Source organism: Anser cygnoides, chromosome 1 (genome assembly GCF_040182565.1).
Source record: "Anser cygnoides isolate HZ-2024a breed goose chromosome 1, Taihu_goose_T2T_genome, whole genome shotgun sequence".
Lineage (NCBI taxonomy): Eukaryota > Metazoa > Chordata > Aves > Anseriformes > Anatidae > Anser > Anser cygnoides.
This window is the reverse complement of record NC_089873.1, coordinates 113,613,688-113,633,288: the sequence shown is the minus strand read 5'-3', so window position 1 is coordinate 113,633,288 and position 19,601 is coordinate 113,613,688. Positions and strand designations below refer to the sequence as shown.

At 37.2% G+C, this 19,601-nt stretch overlaps 1 protein-coding gene across 8 annotated transcripts in view; it reads right to left on the bottom strand.

The window, feature by feature from the left end:
* ITSN1 (intersectin 1) overlaps positions 1 to 19,601 on the bottom strand; it is a 126,436-nt gene that overhangs the window by 6,620 nt on the left and 100,215 nt on the right. For 7 of the 8 annotated variants that reach the window (XR_010825302.1, XM_066978287.1, XM_066978265.1 and 4 more), the window contains 7 exons: positions 15,694 to 15,885; positions 5,512 to 5,633; positions 4,522 to 4,628; positions 3,065 to 3,248; positions 2,514 to 2,612; positions 1,515 to 1,682; positions 211 to 423 (listed from right to left, as the gene is read on the bottom strand). Coding sequence is in view for 7 of the 8 variants with exons in the window: in XM_066978287.1 (XP_066834388.1) it covers positions 211 to 423; positions 1,515 to 1,682; positions 2,514 to 2,612; positions 3,065 to 3,248; positions 4,522 to 4,628; positions 5,512 to 5,633; positions 15,694 to 15,885 (1,085 nt within the window). In the remaining variant the exon portion in view is untranslated. Of the gene's footprint in view, positions 1 to 210; positions 424 to 1,514; positions 1,683 to 2,513; positions 2,613 to 3,064; positions 3,249 to 4,521; positions 4,629 to 5,511; positions 5,634 to 13,820; positions 15,376 to 15,693; positions 15,886 to 19,601 lie in introns of those variants that run through there. The other variant, XM_066978291.1, reaches the window with a different exon arrangement.

The window sequence follows — 19,601 nt, the reverse complement described above, 5'->3', positions numbered from 1 at the left end:
GCCAATCATCAAAAGCACCTTCTCTCATCTAGCTAAGCAAACAACCAGCTTGCTCACCATCAGTCCCTGGAATCCCCAGCATATGCCAAAGCCTTCAAACCTCTTCTATATAAAGGCTACTGCCCACACGTCCGGTATACAGTGGCTGCTGCCTCCTGTACCACTGTTAGCATATAACTATCTTAATCACTGCTTAAGAATGGTACTTACAGTTTTGTACATTTTGTATTGCAGGTTAGACTTGGGGCTGAAGACCTTGTCTGTGCCAGAAGAGCCAAGAGGTTTTATGATCTGAGTCAGGAGGAGGAAATCGTTGAACAGAAAGCCATACAGTTCCTTGTTACTCTTGGCTTTATAGAGTTTCCCACTGTGCAGAAACTTGCGTGGTCCCAAGCAGTTTGTAACAGAATTAAATACGAGTTGCTGCGAAAAGTAGAAGAAGAAGAACAACGCACTGTATAAAGTAAAACAATCGAGGTTCCCCTGAAAGAGATCAAATATAGTTTTGAGTCCTGATGTTAGTTTTAAGTGGTGTCACAGGGATGATGAGCGATGTCTCTGTCTTGTGCATGATAAGCAGCGCATGTCATAGAAACACTATATGAAAATTAAGGCATCCCATCAGTTGCACAGGGCATGTCCTGAGCAGTCAGAGAAAAGCCAAAAGCATTTGTGCCTCCTTTTGAGTTTCTCTGCCACACACATGCATTTCTGTGACTGGAACTGAGCTGATGACGCAGCCATCTCCCTTCAGGCAGTAGTTATAACAAGCTGAACACAACTTTGACCCTGAAATAGTTAGATTTGTAAGAAGAAATGTAGTGCTCTCCAGTTCATAAACCAAGCAGCACTTATTATTTTTTCATCTTTCGAACTGAAAGCTCAATGTATATTTTGAAAATCAAGCTGTGATCTGTCTGCCTCTAGTATCTTCACCAATAACAGGGAGGCCATCAAAGTATCCTCTGTCCACCACAAATATTTTCATTATAGTTTCAGTAGAGAAGCTTAGCATGTTACCTCAAAAACTAATGTGCATTAGTAGACAGTGATTCTCTAGGTAAAGTCTTGAGAGAGACTTGATCAGTATTCTTGAGCTTTCAAAATGTATACAACGTTTTATCACAGAAAATAGTTTCTGTGATGAGTTTTAAAGAACTCCAGGATGGTCAGGTATGGCTTCAGGATGAGATACAGCAGTACAACTGTCACTGTATTGTAAAGAGCTTTGAAACTGAAAGGTGGTTGAAAATTGCAGCATTTAATCTGGCACTAGTCCAGAGGCAGGAAACAAAAGCAGCATTTATCACATAGAAGACAATAACAAGAGCAACAAAAAGGATTACATGCGCGAGTGAAAGGGAACCAAAGAAGGATGAAAACAAACGAGTAAAGATTATACGATTTGATTACATCATTTGTCCCTTGATGCAGTGCCATATGTGAGCCATGGGTTCTTCCCAAACAGTGAAGTGTGCCCACATTTGCATTACTCTAGATAGCATGTTGTTTACCTCAGACAGGCCTTCACACTGAACATGAGCCTGGATCCACTCCAGCCTATCTGAATTTTCTTTCTCCCGCACTCCTTCATTTACTTGAGAACACAATTCTTCTGCTTTCTCAAGAGCATGCTTCAAGTGACTGTGGTCAGGGTGGTTTTCAGGGGTATTTTCTATTATCTACAGGTAAATAAAATATGTTAGCCCTTTTTATTATCTGCAGTTAAAATGTGTTCATCTTGACAGCCCTGAACTCTTGCTTCATTTCTTTATTTTCACCAGAGCTAGCCAGCATGTTCCACATTTCTCTTCCTGCTTGACAAACACAAAAAATAAGAGACAAACTCACAGTTGGTATGTGAACAGCTGAAATTAGTGCCTGTCTGCACAGCCTTTCCATCAGCACACTGCTCACTCTTCTGACATAAGGATGCACATTCCAGCCACAGAATCATGTCCACGGCTGATTAAGGAGTCTCTTAAATGCCAACATCCAATTTGTAACTGGATTATTTCCTACGAAGTTTTGGGGTCAATTTCAATCGTATTAAGGACGATAAGTGTTAGGCAACAAATGAAAGTTAGGAAAGGGTTATAAATTATCCGGTAATGTAAGCTGTGCAGTAAGGTAACTTGCAACAATTTGGTATTCAGGCTTGCACAATGAATGCCATTTATGAGACTATGGGGAGGAAATGACACTGGAAAAAGGCAACGATGAGCATAAGATAGACCTACTACTCCCATTTTCTGATTTTTTTTTTATTGCCTTTTGGTTCTTTATGTACAAGTTTCACCTCTGTTTCTAGCAGAAATCTAGAGTCATTTTTTTGAAGCCAAATGAGTTACTGCATTTGCTCTTAGTGTGATCAAATATAGAAGGGCACCCCACTTTCCCTAGTATATCAGGTATCTAAGAGCGACAAAGCTCAACACAAACAGGGAAACTATCCTGTAATTAAGCTGTAAGCAAAGCAGCATCAAAAACATCATCTTTGCAAAAGAACGTACATTTTTAATTATTAGTGGGTATCTTGTTACCCGTTGCATAGGCTTTAGTAGAAAACTTGATAGTGGCATTCCTTTACAGCGAGGATCCATTGCTAACCTCTGAAACATTAGAGAGGTAAAATGGTGTTAGTCAGTTTGCTTAAAACCTGGCAAAATAAGCTCCTCTAAGAAAGGAAAAGGTAAGGCAACAAATGAACATAATGCTTCAACTAAATCTGTTAGGTCACAAACAATGCAGTAGAATTTGTTGTATTTTACAAAGTATTCTTCACCTATCTTGCCTGTACAAGAGAAGGGTCTCTTCTTATTATTATTTGTCCAAGTCCCAGCTCGTAACTGCAAAAACATTTCTAGACAAGGTATTTTATGGCTCTACAGTTTTTTGAAAAAAAGGTATTCCTTTAATGAAAAAATGCATTCCTTCAATGAGTGCTTAAGCCTGAAGACTCTTCATTCTAGCCCAAAAGAGGGAGACTATACACTGCAAATTAGCAAAGTGATGAGCTAAACTTATGGTGTGTAAAATTTGTGGTGTTTGCTTCTTTTCTTACTTTAACGAACTCCTTGAACTCAGGGACTTCATCTGTTTTCTGTTGGATGAGTGCTGCCCCATTAAGCTGGCAGCTACAGAACCGAATGTACGGCTGCATGTGTGGCAGCTGGGCTGTCAGTATGTCACCAATCATTTTCACTGGCATCTTCTCCCCAGACATCTTCTTACGCACTCGCAAAGCCCTAAACATGAAAAGGTCATGGGTGTTTTATAAGTAGGTAGACCACTAAACAACAATTCTTGATTTATAAAATAAATTATTTGCTTCTTACTCATTACTGAAATGAGAAGACCTCTGAATAACAAATAGATCAGCCACAAGACTTACTGCATATTGTAAGAACATAACAATCAATTTTGCACCCTCGGCCAACATCATTTCCCTCCTGAGGTCACCAAACTATAATTTGGTATTAACTTATCACAAAGCCAGATTAGATACAATATAAAAGGGAATGTAATTTCCCTTTCTATTCATTTAGAGAGGACAGATATGCTCTTGAATGATGGATAAAAACAGTACCACTTCCTTAAGCCCAAAGCTACCCAGTTTTTAGCCTGGTTTCCTAAGGAAAGGAGGTTTATTGTTATCAAGCTGACTGTCTTTGTCCTACCACTGTCATAACTTATCATCTTGGGGGCGATTTTCAAACACATTCTACAAAAGAGAAGATATCTCAAAATTTCTAAGTTTCTATAAGTTCAATAAAAAATAGCAGCTCAGTAGGGAAAAAAAAGGAAGTTTATTAATCCTCCTGCTTATGAAGATGTTCATCTCAATCCTCACTCATTTTGCCTGGCAATGGCCAGATGAGCAATCAGATGAGCATGCCTCCAAACCAGCCACAGAATTTACTGTGCCTTGCTGAAGCAGTAGGGATGGGTGAGAAAGATGCAGGTAGGAAGACAGGATCCACCAGAGGCCACAGAGAATGAAGGGAGAAATAAGGGTACTCGCACTGTGTGGAGTTTCATGGTAGAGAGTTGGGGCTGCAGTAGTTGGAGACTTTGGAAGGAAGGGTGCAGGGTACACTGGACACAAATCCATAGGAAACCAGGCTTTGTTGGTGACACTTCTCAAAAAACAGCTCATTCAGATGTTATAAGCCTACAATAACTAAAGGAATACATCAGCTAACTCAGAATAAGGGAGGCAGAGACTGTTGTACTTTGCTTTCCATTCACAGATAATAAGACTGGAACTGGGTATTGTGCTGTGACAGAGATAATGGGAAGTAAATGTATGGACTTGGGTAGCCTTGACAAGCACCGCTCTTCAGGAGAAGTTGACCTTGCCTTCTGGAGTACAGGCTCACCAAGAGCAAATTAAGTGCAAATACTCTTTTGGTGACTATTTTTGTAAGTGGCTAATATTTTCATGCAGCTAAAAGTAGAACTGGGGGGAGAGGACCATGATTTTTTAGTTGCTAAGTATGGAGGGAAAAAAAAACTTACTTCAGTAGTTTTATATTGCACATAATCAGCTCCTTCCAATTAACAAAAATCATAGCAACTTCTTTTTCTGTTAGCAGCTCAGATTCCATTAGTGGTTTCTGGAAGATCTATAGATTCAGAAAATTAAGCAATTTAGAAAGCATATCTTAAGTATAATTAAAGTGACTAAGGCTGATGATGTCTAAGACTTCCTTAGTCTGGAGGCAAGACAACGTTACATCAGAGTAGCACATGATACTCAGTGGAACAGACTTCAAGCATGCACTATGCCCTAAAGATCCATGGTGCTCCCTAACAATATCTTTGTGAGAGGCATATTTAAAAGAGAATTATCTGAATTGGTGTTGGTGGTGTTCATTATGACCCGGATAATCTGTTTTAAGCTTGGGAATTTTAGTTAGAGGTCTCCTGTAAAATATCCCAGAACTACTTTGATAATACAACTGAAAATACATTTGAATTTGGACTCCTTTATGGAAGTTGTGATTTACCTCATAGTGTCTCAGGCTTGCATACCTTGACCTCTTTTTCAAAAAAGAGCTTTCACTCTCTATGAAAAGAATTACCCACATCAAAAGCCTATACAAATTCCCTTTTTTTTTTCACATACGAGATGTAATTTGTAACATTTAAAGAGAAGCAGAGTAAATGATAACTGAGTGCTACTGTGAATGTGGAAACTGGCACACAATGTGCTTCAAGCTTTAGGAGCTTACACGTGAGAAATAAAACTTCAAAATCTGGAGTGAAAAGTGTTTACTGGAAAGATAATTTAAACATCAGTGTTTTGGTGATGGTAACACAAGGGCTTACCACTAGTTACACACACTCCCATACACGCATATATGTATATATGAAGATTTAATACAGATCATTCCTAGGAAGTCCAACAGACCAGTGATGTCAAATGACTTTGCACAATGAAATTATTGATCCATTCAAAAACATGAGTGAATAAAACCTGCTCCTAAAAATGCTGCACCTTCTTACCTCTGTGACCAACTGCAGATCATTTACATAGTTCTCTTCTGTGACAATGAGCTCATGGATGTATCCCTGCCTTTTCCTTTCAGTAGGTGTCAACATATCCAGAAGATGCAAGTCTGCACACCCTGGAAAACACAAAAGAATCCTAGATTTTACTTATGGTCACTTTCAAATTGATCCAGATCTGTAGTAGGTCAAATAATGCTTAATGAACAGTAACTACTGCCTCTTCATTTAATCATAATTCACATGTAATAGCACAATGCTTACAATACTTTATCCCTTAGTGTCTCAAAACATTGTCTTTAATTTTTTTTTTTTTTTAATCAAGGCCATTTCTAGGTGATAATTAGTTAATAAGGCAAGTGAATGGAGGTCTCATTAGAATGAAAGCATGCAGTCCAGACACAACTAAAACAGACTTCCCTGTGGCATTAACAGGATTTCTAAAAATGTCTCTTCTCTGGTGGCAAACCTTAAAAGTCCCCCTCACCACTACCTGCCCATTTCCAACCTCTCTCCGAAGTTCACTGTCCCTTTAGGTGTGTCATTCAGCTGGAACCACACTGTAAAATAAATCTCCAAATGCATTACTGTTAATAAAAAAGGGGGCAAAGACTTCACCTGGCATTACTGCCAAAGAACATATAGGTTTGTCCTAAAAGGGAATCGCATTAAGGAAGAGCACTATAGTGACCCTTAATGCTCTGATGGGCACTTTGGAATTTCAGCTGTCAGCATATTTATACTCTGAATTCAAGTTTAGCCTTAATCATGCTAGTCAAAATAGGCATCCTCATCAAGACGGTACTGTAGGGTTTATTTACTTCTTCACATTTCAATTAAAAATTGCTTCAAAAAATTTGAAGGATCTGAGCCAAAGCACATGAAGGTCAGCACAGATCACATCACATATTTCACTAATTTATAGACCAAGCCAAAGGGATTGATTATTGTTCTCCTATACCTTTAAATCCATGAGAAAAGTTCATAATTAAGAACTCATCTTCTACCAGGTTTTTCCTTCTGTTCTTGCAAACCACCTCCTGTGTATTTGCCCTGTGTAGATTTTAGAATTTTTATACTACAATAAATTTCAAATTTCACATTCTATTTTCTATTCTGAAATACAACAGAATGTTTAGTTACATTTTTTCCCTGTAGGACAGTATTTTTTCAACATAGAGCAATTCAATTCTTCTGAAACTGGCAAGCAAAATATTTTCTTCTCCTTTCAACACTTGTAACACTATTTTCATTATGTTTCTGTATAAAAAAAATGTATGTCAAAAATAAAAGTTGCTTTGAAGAACGTTTAAAATGTTTTTCTTTGAATATTGACTTGACACAATCAATATTCTTTAGTTTAATTCTTTCCCCAATCCCTCAACAAAGTATTGGCAAATTCAATATATTCCCCATCAAAACAGTTCTTCCTACTGAAAAGGATCTGACTGAAAACATTCAGTGAGACCTCTGCTTCATGGGGTTTAAAATGGTCAAAGCTTTTTATTTTTAACTGTTCACCAGCATCAATCATTACACCAACACAATGAGATCTAATAGGTGTATTTTTAGTTCAGACATTCTCAAATGCTTTCATAAAGCAAACCACTACTGCTCCTAATCATATCATGCCCTGGACAACTCTTTCAGTTCTTTGCATATAAAGTTAATAAGTAGATGGTATCTCTTGCATTTTTAGTATTTCCTACATTTTTAGCTTCCTGAATGTAATTCAGGAGCTGATTCTGCACTATGCAACTAGCATGGTCCACAAGTATCACCATTACATTTTTCATGAACTACTTTTGGAACTACTTGCTTTCACTAATCTGTGCTCCAGAAAAGGTTATGAAAAGTTTGATTTAAAAAAAAAAAAAGTAGATACAGACAATCAAGGTAATTTCCTCTATATTAGGATAAACACAGATCAGAATGGAAGCGTAGCATACTGATAATGCTCCTTTGGGATTCTGTATATTGCAGTCCTTTAAAATACACGATTCAAACCTTGCTCAAAATAAAAAGGTTGGTTTTGAGAAATATCAGTTATCAACTTAATGTCAAAATAATCAAAATACCAGGCACTTTTCAAAAGCCAAAAGTTTCAATTCTGTTTAATAAATGACTGCTTCAAAGTGCTTTCTTAGTTATGTAAATCAGAGGTCTAATGAACAGAATCAGTTCTCCCCAAGCAGTGTCAGCTTGATTAAAAGTGAACAAAGTGTTTAATGATTTTTCTCTAGAGACTGGGGAATTTTAGTGTTCAAAGATGCTGATGACCTTGGCTTGAAGTGTTGTTTCCAACCACCAGCCTTTTAGAGGAAGCATTTAACATTTTGAACCACAATATTTAAGTGGCTAGCTTGACAGATAGCCAGCTGGGACTGAAACGGGCTACTTTGAACTTCAACAGATGGCCTGTCTTTGAACACTAAGTATTTGGGAAAATAGCCTACTTCAGTTAGAGCAGAATATGCAGGAGGGACTTTTCTCATAAAGGATTTTCTTTATTAGGTACACAGATACTAAGAACTTTCTCATCTTTGCATCATAAGCACCAAACAAGAGCTGGGTTCCATTTCGAGTTGAAATGTCAAGGCCATAGGGCTCTAGCTAGTTATTCATGGAAGCCAAAGTACTGTGCAGAGTACTTTTATGAACATCCAAATTCCACATGCAGCTGTAATAATATCATTCATGAATTCATTCCATTAAAAGAAACTCCTTGTGAAGTGTTCTTGATATCACACATTCCCCCTGACAAATGGGAATGTTCTGCTATGGGTGAAGTCCAGCACCTTACCTTAGCATAGAACTGGTTGGTTTCTAGCTTAAAGCTCACAGTCCCTAAAGCACACGGCCATTCGGCTACTTAAAATTAAGCACTGCAATTTGCCTTTTTAGTTATCAGAGTTCCCCAATCTTTCATATTTTCTTTCTGACTCTGTGAAAGTGTTGGATTCCATCTGAAAGGCTGCAGAAGATGAATTTGAATCTTTAACTACAAAAAATCTAGTAAATTCAGAAGAGAACGGAGAACTTATGATAGCTAATTCGGATTGTTCACAGTGCAGTGAATACACAAATTTCTGCCCTTCAGTCGAGTAACATCTATGAATCCAAGCAGTGGCACGCATGCATGCTCACCAGACTGATTATTGTGTCTGGACTTACAGAACCTGTGTATGAGCGCTGTACCTAGAAATCTGTACTTCGATTTCTCATCACCATGGGACCTGCAAAACTGAGGGATTCTAAAAATGTAAACACAATAATTTAAAATATCATTCCAAAAAATAAATGCTTTGTTCCCTTTTTCTTGCAAAGACAGCCTTGACAACATGGGTCTTAGCTAATCGCTACGACTGAAAGCAATCCACCATATTGTGCCTCTTCAAAAAGACAGTTCTGCTGTGGAACTCACTGATCTATATAGATAGGCACAATTTCTGATTTCTTCTAAGTTGGGGAAATTTTCTAAACAATGTAACTGCCAGATTTCAACAGAAACCTCATACTGGCCCAGTCCGTAACGACAAGATCACAGTAGACAGGGGTCTGTTCTATTATAGGGAACCAGAAGCAGTAAAAAATTACATCATGGTTTTCCTCCAAAAGCTTAAGCAAGGAGAAATTGCACACCTGGCACCTCAGTAGCATTCCTTCCCTCAGACAGATTACAGCGTTTGTGCATTCATTCTTCTTATCAACTCACTTCAGATACAACCACCAATTTCCTGCGCACGTCTTGCGGGATGGGCCTGCTGCTGAGACTATTTCAAGCTTTTGCTGAGGACAGCTGGTGATCCAACAGACCTTTCCTTCTCTATCTTCTGTGATGCAAAATTACATTTCACAGCTATTTTCAGTGCTTTCAGCGTGTTTAGAATTTCTTAACAGGACTAGCATGCCCACTTACTGGTACAGCAGAGCATTTCCCTCCAGGACGTACAGAAGTAGGATAAAGAAACAAGCCTGGGAAGTCCCACTTGCAAAATATGAAACACAGCTTTGTTTTCACTAAGACCCGTCACCAGCAACAAATGTACCTCCTCCTTCTGTTCACACTGATCAGCTGTTACCAGGGAGAGGGATTGCCACTGCCAACCCACACAGGCCAAAAAACAAACTCAAGGATCTTGTGTAACACTTTCTATTTATTTATTTTTTTTTAATTCTAAAACTTGCCTGAGTGTTAAATGCTAGTTTTGTAGTATTCAAAAACATACACTTTTGATTGACTACCATAATCTTCGTTTTGCAACAGCAAAACCTTTCTGCAGCGCTTTGCATTAGTACCTTATTTTCTATGCAAAAATTTGTTTTAGAATTAAATCAAGGGAAGGTGGGGAAGAAGACAGGTGAGACAGTTGGGAAAGAAACCCTCTAAATCCTTTCAGAAACTAAGAGAATGTGTCCACCACTCCCCTTCCAGAATCCTCTAAGGGAGAATAAAATCCTGTGTGTGAGGGCATGGATACATCTAAAAACATACAGCGGCAGACTTAACTGATTCCTGGACTGGTTTATCACATCAGATAACTTGAAATCTCACCTCTGAATTATGACCCAGGACCTATCTTGAGCCCCTGACCACTTACTTGTACAGTAACAGCAAATCAGTCAAGAGCATAAGGCACAGGTCCAATCTGAAGGAACCGCACAATCCAGTCTTACATTGTCAGCAGCAAAAATAAAGATGTCACGCAGGTACTTCACTTGGGGTCAGAAATGTGGTAACTAGTATTCTAACAGTTCAAACATTTTATTAAATTTTCACTTCCTCATGCCAATATCCAGCCATCACCTTTCCTGGCTTCAGGTCTTCCCCTCTAAAAAAAAAACTTAAATGAAGTAATCAAACCAGATGGATTTTAACGCTCATCTGGATACAGAATTACTCCAACACATGAAACTATTTAGCAGAGAAAACTGCACTTGGCAGAGAAGAATGTGATGGAAAAAAAAAAAAACACAAAACCAGGTTTCAGCAAGTAGGGTCAGGGCGCAGAAGCCCTTTGTCTGTGGCACTGATGTGAGTCTGGTTCAGACCAGTACTCTGCTTGTGCTGGCACCAGTTCACAGCTGTATGCTGGTGGGTATGAGTGGAGCTGGCAGCATCAGGGGGTGCAAACCAAACACGCAGGTCAGGAACTGAATGGAGGATAAGCAGAGAGCTTGCTTCTTGCTGCTGGGTACAGCTGCTGCTGAGGGGTCTGACTCAAAAAGGTGGGGTAGACATGAAGAAACAAATGAGAAACTTATGCTGGAAAATGGAGCCAAATCCTTTGATCACAGAGTCTCACAGGGCTATGGGAATCCAGCACCTTCTAAAAACTCTGAACTCACTTGCTGTAGAAGAGCTACCTCAGGTACAAACATCTTTCCACTTAAACACGCTATCAAATACCTTTTCCATGAAACGTTTAATTCAAATAATTCCACAAGATTAAACTTGTTCTAAAATCTGACTTCCTAATCTGTGTTGTTCCACAGGCTTAACAGAAGTTACAGAAGAAGAGTTATATGTTTGATTCAAATTAGTTTCTGGCTCCACACAGACATTGCAATCTGAATTTTTGTGCTGAGGTGAAGCAAAACTGCTACTTCTTGGGTTTTGTTCTCTTTTTTAACAACGTGGAGGGGAATGAAACAGCCATGAAACTTGCTGTATCAAATGGTGGAAATTTGTTGCCTCTATTAGAATTATGTCTACACATACTATTAACATTACTAGGTTATGCCAGGTAAAGTTAAGATGACTCTCACAATTTCTCCTCATGTAGACAATAACTCAAAATGAATCCTTATTCCAGGCAAAATATTCCTTTGCAAACTAACAACAAGTACAAAAGGCTGTGAGATCTACATCCAGGAAATTAAGTCTTCACGAAAATAATTTACTTTTTTAACTTCATCAATCTTCTGAAAATATTCTTTCAGGGCTTAGAATCAAAAGGTCTTAGCATTCTCTGTTTAGCTTACCATAAACAGATAATATTTGAGATATGTTATAAGGAGTTAAAGAGCCAGAGACAACAATCATGAAGAACTAAACAACTGCCTTAAAAACAGAGAACAAAATCAGAACATGCAGTCACTTTGCTGCCTTACAGGAAGATTATGGCAATAGGCTGTTTTAAAACGTGTTCAGTGAGCTCATGGGGACTGAAGGAGATACCACTGAAACTCCAAAGAATTGAGATTTAAATAAATCTGATTCTGAATGCAAAGCAGATCATTCTTGATAAACCAGCATCACAGACCGTGAGTTGCCTTGGATAGATTTGAAGTACTGGAATTGATACTAACGAATCCCTTGAAATGCTTCCTGAGCATCTGAACACAGAGGAAATTCTTCTCTAGATAAACGGAAAAACTGTGAAGGAAAAAAACCCACCACCAGTTGCAGTTAATCCCTAAATCTAGTCTCATCTACATCCCTCAGCTGACAGCTCCTTTTCCTGATTTGATGCAATGGTACCAGGGACTTCACAAATCAAAATTAATATAAAGAATGCATTCAATTGATTAGGCATTAGTGACACTGCTCTTGCTCTTTTTCTTAATATTGACTTAAGATGACTTAAATCTTCATTAAGATTTCATCAAAATGAAAATCATCTGAATGGTTTCTTATCTTTGACAATGTAGATCTTGTTTCAGCCCTGACTGGGATTAGTGTTTGTTGGCTTTGCAGCCAAAAATTCAAGAACTGAAGAGACAAGAGCATGGGCACATCTCCATCCCAGGAGGCAAGTGTTTGTTCCAACAAGGTTTGCTTGCTGCAGTCCGGATCTGTGGCTTTTGGGCGGGGATTGTGTGATTTAGGAGGTTAAACATCTTCTCAGATAAACCAGTGAGGAGTAGAGAGTCAAAACTGGATCGAGACACAACCCCAAAAAACTATTCTTTTTGATGGAAATAATCCATTTCCTTTATTAAAGAATAACTTTCATACTCCCTTTCTCATATATATTAACAAAAATCCAAACAGGTAAAAAAGAATAAGTGCAATATAATGTCCTCTGCTATTCACGGGAGATAACTGATCATGAGGAAGATTAAACACTACCATGCTGATCTGTCGTAGGACGCTTAAGAATTTTAATAATTGAGTAAATAAACATCATAGATATTTCAACAACAAATTTCAATATAAGCCACACTGGTTTGAATATCTTTGTCCAGGACATTCTAAATGTGTTTTGAGGTTTTTGTGAGTTAACTATGCTCAAGAATAGACTGGTTTATAAAGCTGTTGCTCTGTCGAGTAATACACAGTACTCTTCTGTATGAGGAATCCTGGCACAACGTATACCAGTGTGCGTGGCTACAGAGGGACAACTTCAGGCTGTTCTATTCAGTTCAGTGGAAAATTGACCCCAGGAACATTTAGGGCACTGATTTTGAAAACCTTTTATGAGACATCACTCTCAGCATTTTTAAGAAGCATGTTAGAAAACGTGTAACCTGCAGATATTGTAATTGTTTTTTTTTCTTACTTGACATAATGATTAAAAAAAAAAAAACAGCATCTGAATCCCCTGAATCCCCTATAACCAAAGTATTGCCAATATTTCAATATTTAGAGAAAATGTGTTCCTAGCCTCAAGTCATAAAAACCACAATGTCCCTTTGGACAAATGCTTTTAGTCATGCTATAAATCTTTCAACACAATAGCTCGTTATGGGAACATAGAGATACCCTTTCATTAAAATAACATTTTAATGCATGAAATATTGAAATAATGGAGAAAAATCTGGCTACATAGTTCTCAGTAAGCAAAACAACGGGCACTGAAAATTACAAGTATTAAGTTACGTTCAATTTCTGTCAGATACTAGGCAGCATATTTTTCAGCAAGTGGTTGTGATGAAGATTTTTTTTTATGGCAGGGTGATAAATGAAAAACTTGTGCACGTCAAATACTATCCTAAAAATAAAGAAAATCTGTGCAATTGTGCATGTTTTAAGACTAGAGCTTCTGGCTTATAACACAGAGCCTAAGTCAATGTAAACCCATGGTAAAACAATAAAGTATACTTAATATATCTACTAATATAGTGTCAAAAATATCTACTGATTTGTAACATGTAGAAAGTATTGAAAAGAGAAAGGTGCAAAAGTTTGCAGTTAATCATGATCAATCTGAATAATTATATGCAAATAATATTCAAAGAAACAACACAAGTGTCATTCTGAAATTAAACAGGTGGGCTTCAGGCTATTCTGGTGGCAAATTCATTACATGCACTAATGCCACTTGGTGAATTCTGTGTGTACACAGCAACAAGACAACAAACACATTTTAGTCTAGCTTTTATATGAAGAATTTAATTATCTATACATGTAACTAATTTTAAAGGCTGTATTACAGTTGTTAAAGCTGCAGGTTTTTATATATTTATATATTTTACATTCATATTGATGAAATACTGAAGTGCAATTGAATACGGAGCTTCACTTGTTCTTTGCACTGCACGGTGGGTCAGAAGGAGGGAGATGGGGTAGGATTAGAAATTCTACAACACTGCCAGCATGAAATTCAGAAATAAATGAAATACATAAAACAGAAAATAACGAAATGGTAAAGTAATTAGTGTAATTGCTATATTGTGCTTGAGGCATTGGGTAGAGAGGGTTTCTGCACTGACAGCACCAGGCATTTCATCAAGAGCTTGTAACTAATGCTGGAAAGACAAACATGGCTTAGCTACAGCACACCTACTACATAAACTTGACTGTAAGCTCCATTTAATATTAATTTGTATAAATTCCACAGTCTAGTTTAAAAAAAATGTAAACATTGGAAATTAATTGCAGGGAGTATTTCTATACATTCTTTCTTGTCAGGAAAATTACTTGTTCAAAAAGTGTTGTTCCATAGTCATGAGAAAGTAAAAATGAGAAATCAAACTTCATGTAACCAAGATGAAAAAAAAAAAAAGTTAATTCTCAAATCTCACATGAATGTAGCATTCTATTGATTTCTGATACGAAAATGCCAAAACTGAAACATCTGAGACAAACACAAACTGGGATGTTTTCTAACTGTATGCAGCTACAAGTAATGTGCAAAATAAAATTAACATAACTGGGATAACAACATTATGCAAGGTTAATATCTCTTGCATTGGAAGGAAGTTAATTTCTTCTCTCCACAATGTATTATACACTCAACAAGGAACACCTGATACATACAGTACAAGAACTACAACAAAATACCTTATCTGTAATTGGGCACATTTAAAGTTCCTTTAACTGATTTAACTCCTTCTGTTCTTTTGTAATAATAATAAAAAAAAAGACATATTGACAACACTGGACAAGTGAACAATAAAAAGAAAGATACATAAAGTCTCAAATTTATGGACATTTGGAACAATTTTAACAGCACATGCAGCATTCCTTGATAGTGGGTCTTTTTGCACAAACAAAATTGCAATGAAGAAATTTAATTTATACTTTTCCTTTAGAAGGCTAAAATATATATTTAAAAATAATCTTAAAACTACAAAAGCACCTGTGCAAAGGTGGAAAAATTAGTTTGGTAACTATGAAAGCCACAAAAGGACCCACTATCCTCTGATTTTTTTTGTGTTTTTTTGTTTGTTTCATTTAATTTTGCGTCTATATCTGTAGGTAATTAACTCAAACATTGCGATTACATGCAACTAATGTAAAATGAGGTAAACTGCTCTGCAGTGTGTTCTTCTACTCAGAAGGCAGTAGATGATCATGCTGGAAGCCACATGATCAAGGCTGCATCTCCCATCATCCCTCTGGGCAGTGATATGGGATAGTGGGTCTCTTTGAGGACTTTCAAGCCTGAGTGGGGGATGGACAACATATGATTCCTAGAAAAAGGAGGAAAACAACACATAAGCAAAACAAAACAATGAGCAAATTCAAGCTAGGAAAATGAGTCAGGCATGTAAACAGCATGGTGCAAAAATGATAAAAGGTAACATGCTACAAAGGGGATGGGAACTAAAAATAAAACAAACATAAAATAAGGTTTGCATTACGGAAGGTCTTCAAAGAGACGTTGACAAGTGCAGCAGTGGTGAAGCTTTGAGTTCTGCAAACCGCAGCAGAATCACAGCAATGCTGCATGTTTCATCTTAAAGTACTACATAAAAAATCACAGCATGACAGCAGAGAGGGTCACTTACATTGCTGGCTTGGGTCCATATCTGTTGTCAGCTTCACATAGTTGGATGGGAAGAGACCCACTTGTCCATTCACCTCCCCTTTCCACCAGTCTGGGTCTTCCTTGTTAAGGACGTTTATAATCTGGCCTTTATTGAATGCTAGCTCATCATCGTTCTGTGCAGTGTAGTCATACATGCCAATTACTTGGCACACTGTAAGATAAAGGAAGAGTTCTATAGTACTGGTAATATTTTGGCAAAACATAAGCTACGCGTAAACCTACTGCAAACACTACAGATGTCACAGGATAGTTCCAGGACACTACGCTGCTCTGCACCAGTACCACTGTGGTCCTGCACCTCTCTCCTCTTCCCCTATACCGGTACTTATCTGAGCCCTCGCTAAATTGGCTCAAGGTTATTTAAAAAATAACAAAGACGTTCAGAGTAGCTTTATTCTCTCAGTCAGCTTACTGAGGGGTCAGGATCACAATAGGAAGGGCAGAGCACAACAGTGCGAACTGAGAACAGTGTAACCTACTGGAACTGCACCCAAGATAATTTTTCATAGGAAGTGCTCGACAGTAGGAGAAGTTTGAAAAAAAAAATAAATTTGAACAAAAAGTCAAACACTTCAAGGATGTTAGCTTTCTACTGGCACTTCTCTTCAGCTTTATATAAACACTTTTGCCCACAAAAGCATCAAATTGATAGTACATTTATAAAATTAGCATTTTGCATCCTCTCCAACCTGTTCTAAATAAGTATCCTTTCTAGTAGAACTGTTCAATGGACAAAAAAGTCTGGGAAATAGACTGGGAACTTCCACTGCCTGAAGCCTGAGAAAGGCACTCTTTTCTAATTAGCACTGAACATGCTCAACAGCTCTATAGAGCTATTCAGTAGAAAGCCAATGGTGATACCCTTGTACTGCCCTATAGACATTAGGAACACTAAAACTTTGGAAAGGTGAGAAAAATAAAAAGCATATGAGGTCATTTAAGTCCATTGTTGGAGCCAATAGGATACCAGCAGCGTACTTCCTATTTTCTTACTATGAAACTCATCAAACCTGACTGGTTCTCAGGATACAGTTGCTTCTGTTCAATTATATAGAGTAATTTTCTTAATTATCTAGAGCAGCAGGAGTGTTTATTTAAATATCTAATTTTCTCTGTTTCTCTGATGGTTTCTCCATGCCAAGTCACAGGGCTTCTGGTATTTTGCCTTAAGACACAAAACTACTATTTAATTAGCCTTGCTGTCAGGTTGTCTCTGTTATACGCAGTCTAAAATTTTCTTATATTTTCATTCTTGCACACAGCCAGCAACTTACTTAAATTTGGCAAATAGTTCCTCCCTCTTTTTAGAATTTATATTCCGGAAATTATTCAACTCCTTTTAGTTAATACTTTGTGCCCGTTCACAAACATCATAATCAAATACACTTTACATTTAATGGGATCTCTGGATATATTTCAAAATTTAGCTTTTTTACTTGTAAAAGAGAAAAAAATAATACTAATAAAAATAAAAACTAAAAGGATAAAGGGGCATTCATCATACCTAATACATCAACTAATACATCAGCTAACCAAAGCATACATTTCCCTGACATACTGGATATTAATCAGCATTTCTAAAGAAAAATGTATAACTGTGTACTCCTGCTTTAGGTAGTTTTGTGCTAATATAAGATTATATGTATGAATAGCATTGATGAACATATTTCACTTTAAAGACCTGTGAATCCATTTTACAATATTCTTGTTATATGTTTACAGGTTATTACTAATAATTATGAACAATAAAAAGTTTAAGCTAGACCATTTAGTATGCATATTAAGAATTTTTTAACCCATTCTAGAGTTAACTTTTCCTAGATTTTTTTCATTCAGATCTTTCTCCTCTGCTTCAAAGAATTTTATGAAATTTGGTGTTGTCCAGTAGTATCAACAGTATATCTCAACAGGATTCAAATGGGATCCAATGGGAACCCAAGAATGACCTAAAACCTGGGGAGGTAATTTAATAGAGTTCTTGAAGAACTGGGATTCCTTAGTTGAACTTGAAGAACTGACCTCATCTTGATCTTGTTTACACTTGGTCACAAAGCTTAAAACACACCTTCATCTTATATTGAAAGCTCTTTGAGTAGTCCCAGCAAGAAAGTTCTTCGCTTGGTTTAAACACCTAACAGCAACAGCTCCAAAAGCCATTGCCAACTACAGAAGCAGGCTAAAGCCTATCTTCTCTGAGCTCCAGTGCTTTTTAGCCATTTATTTCTGTTTTAGAAATACCGTCTATTGATTAATACTAGTCAACAGCAGAGGGAATCCAGGTTCTCAAGGTACACTCATGGTAAGTACAAGCTATAACATTGCTTTTCTTTAAACAAGCAGAATGGGTGAAACCCATTTCCCCACTATTCCTGTACTGTGAACTTCCTTGTGCATGGTTTTCTCCAGGTAGCAGTAACAGCCCTTTTCATTTCTCAGAACAGGGAAGGACATGTTCATTATGCAACTTTAGAAAAGAAAAGGTACAAAGCAGTTGGAAATTAAGAAAACATCCAAACTATAAAATAAAAGAGGCCATGCAACAGAATTCAAAAAAAAAGATTGTTTAAAACCATGCGGTTTGCGTCACAGTATGATACATGGAGAGCACATACATCAAAACAAACAAAATGTCAAAGGGGAGGCTTTAATATTGGTAGTTTCTGATGGAACCTCTACCTTCAAAATGTAGATGGTCATGGCACACTTAGACACTACACAGGACACCACCTTGGGCATTAGTCTACCCTTGTGAATGGCTTTCTTCAGGTTTTCCATGTCCAGTACTACAATAAGATTCCTCACTAACATACTTCCTCCATGAAGATGATTCTCAAATGTTAACCTCTTAACCACGTACATTAACCACACAGAAAGTTAGACTACCTATCATAATAGAAAGACAAGATTGTTCTATTTCTTCCTCTCACTTTCCAAAATAACAGGTTTCCAACCAAGTTATATTTGATAAGAATGAATGCCATTAAGCATGATGTTCTGTAGGCAATGAGAAAAGTGCTAGAAAGTTTATTCAGCAAAAGTTTTATTAGCATGTGTAAAAAAGTCCCAGACCGTCAAAATTCAAATAACAAAAACAACAAAAAAATTCCCTTCACTTTGAGGTATTGTGTCTGAGTGCTGAGTTACCACTCTAACTACAGGACAAAAACTCATAGACAACCACCGCAAGTCTTCTGGGTGGCTTATGGAAGAAAATAAATCTATTCTACATATTTTTGATTCAACAAAAATCTCCTCCACCTGGTACCACACCAACTAACAAACCTAAAATAGTTAAAGGCTGTAGCAATCACAAGGAATTAACTTTTTGTTCTCAGTCTTCTGCCTGGCTTTATACCTTGCAGTAGAATTCACCAGACTAATATTGCCCGTGGTGAAAATGTAATAAATAGATTTTAAAAGTACAAACATCTATCAATTCTGTATCCACTCATAAGCCTTAAAATAAGTTGCTGTCTAGGACAAAAAGCTACATCTCTTTGCAGTTTTCTCACACTTCAGCTTAGGAAAACTAGAAAGTTCTGAATGAGAAATACATCAGCTGCTAAGCCCATGGACCATCCTGAACCCTTAAAAGCTCCCTCACTACAATTAGAGCAAACAAATAGGACTGATAATTTGAATATTTTACTCTTTAAGGTGTAATGTCACACAAAAAGATTACACCTGAGGGACCACCACAATAAATATACAGACCAACTGTATGCTTTTCTTATTTAAAAGAAAAATAAATAATGAAGAGTTTTACCAAAGTGGCTACTATGACATATATTTAATGTCTGTAATTATTTTTAGAAGTCTTACTGTAAATGACATGCATTACAAAAGAAACTTCACTAATGCAAACGC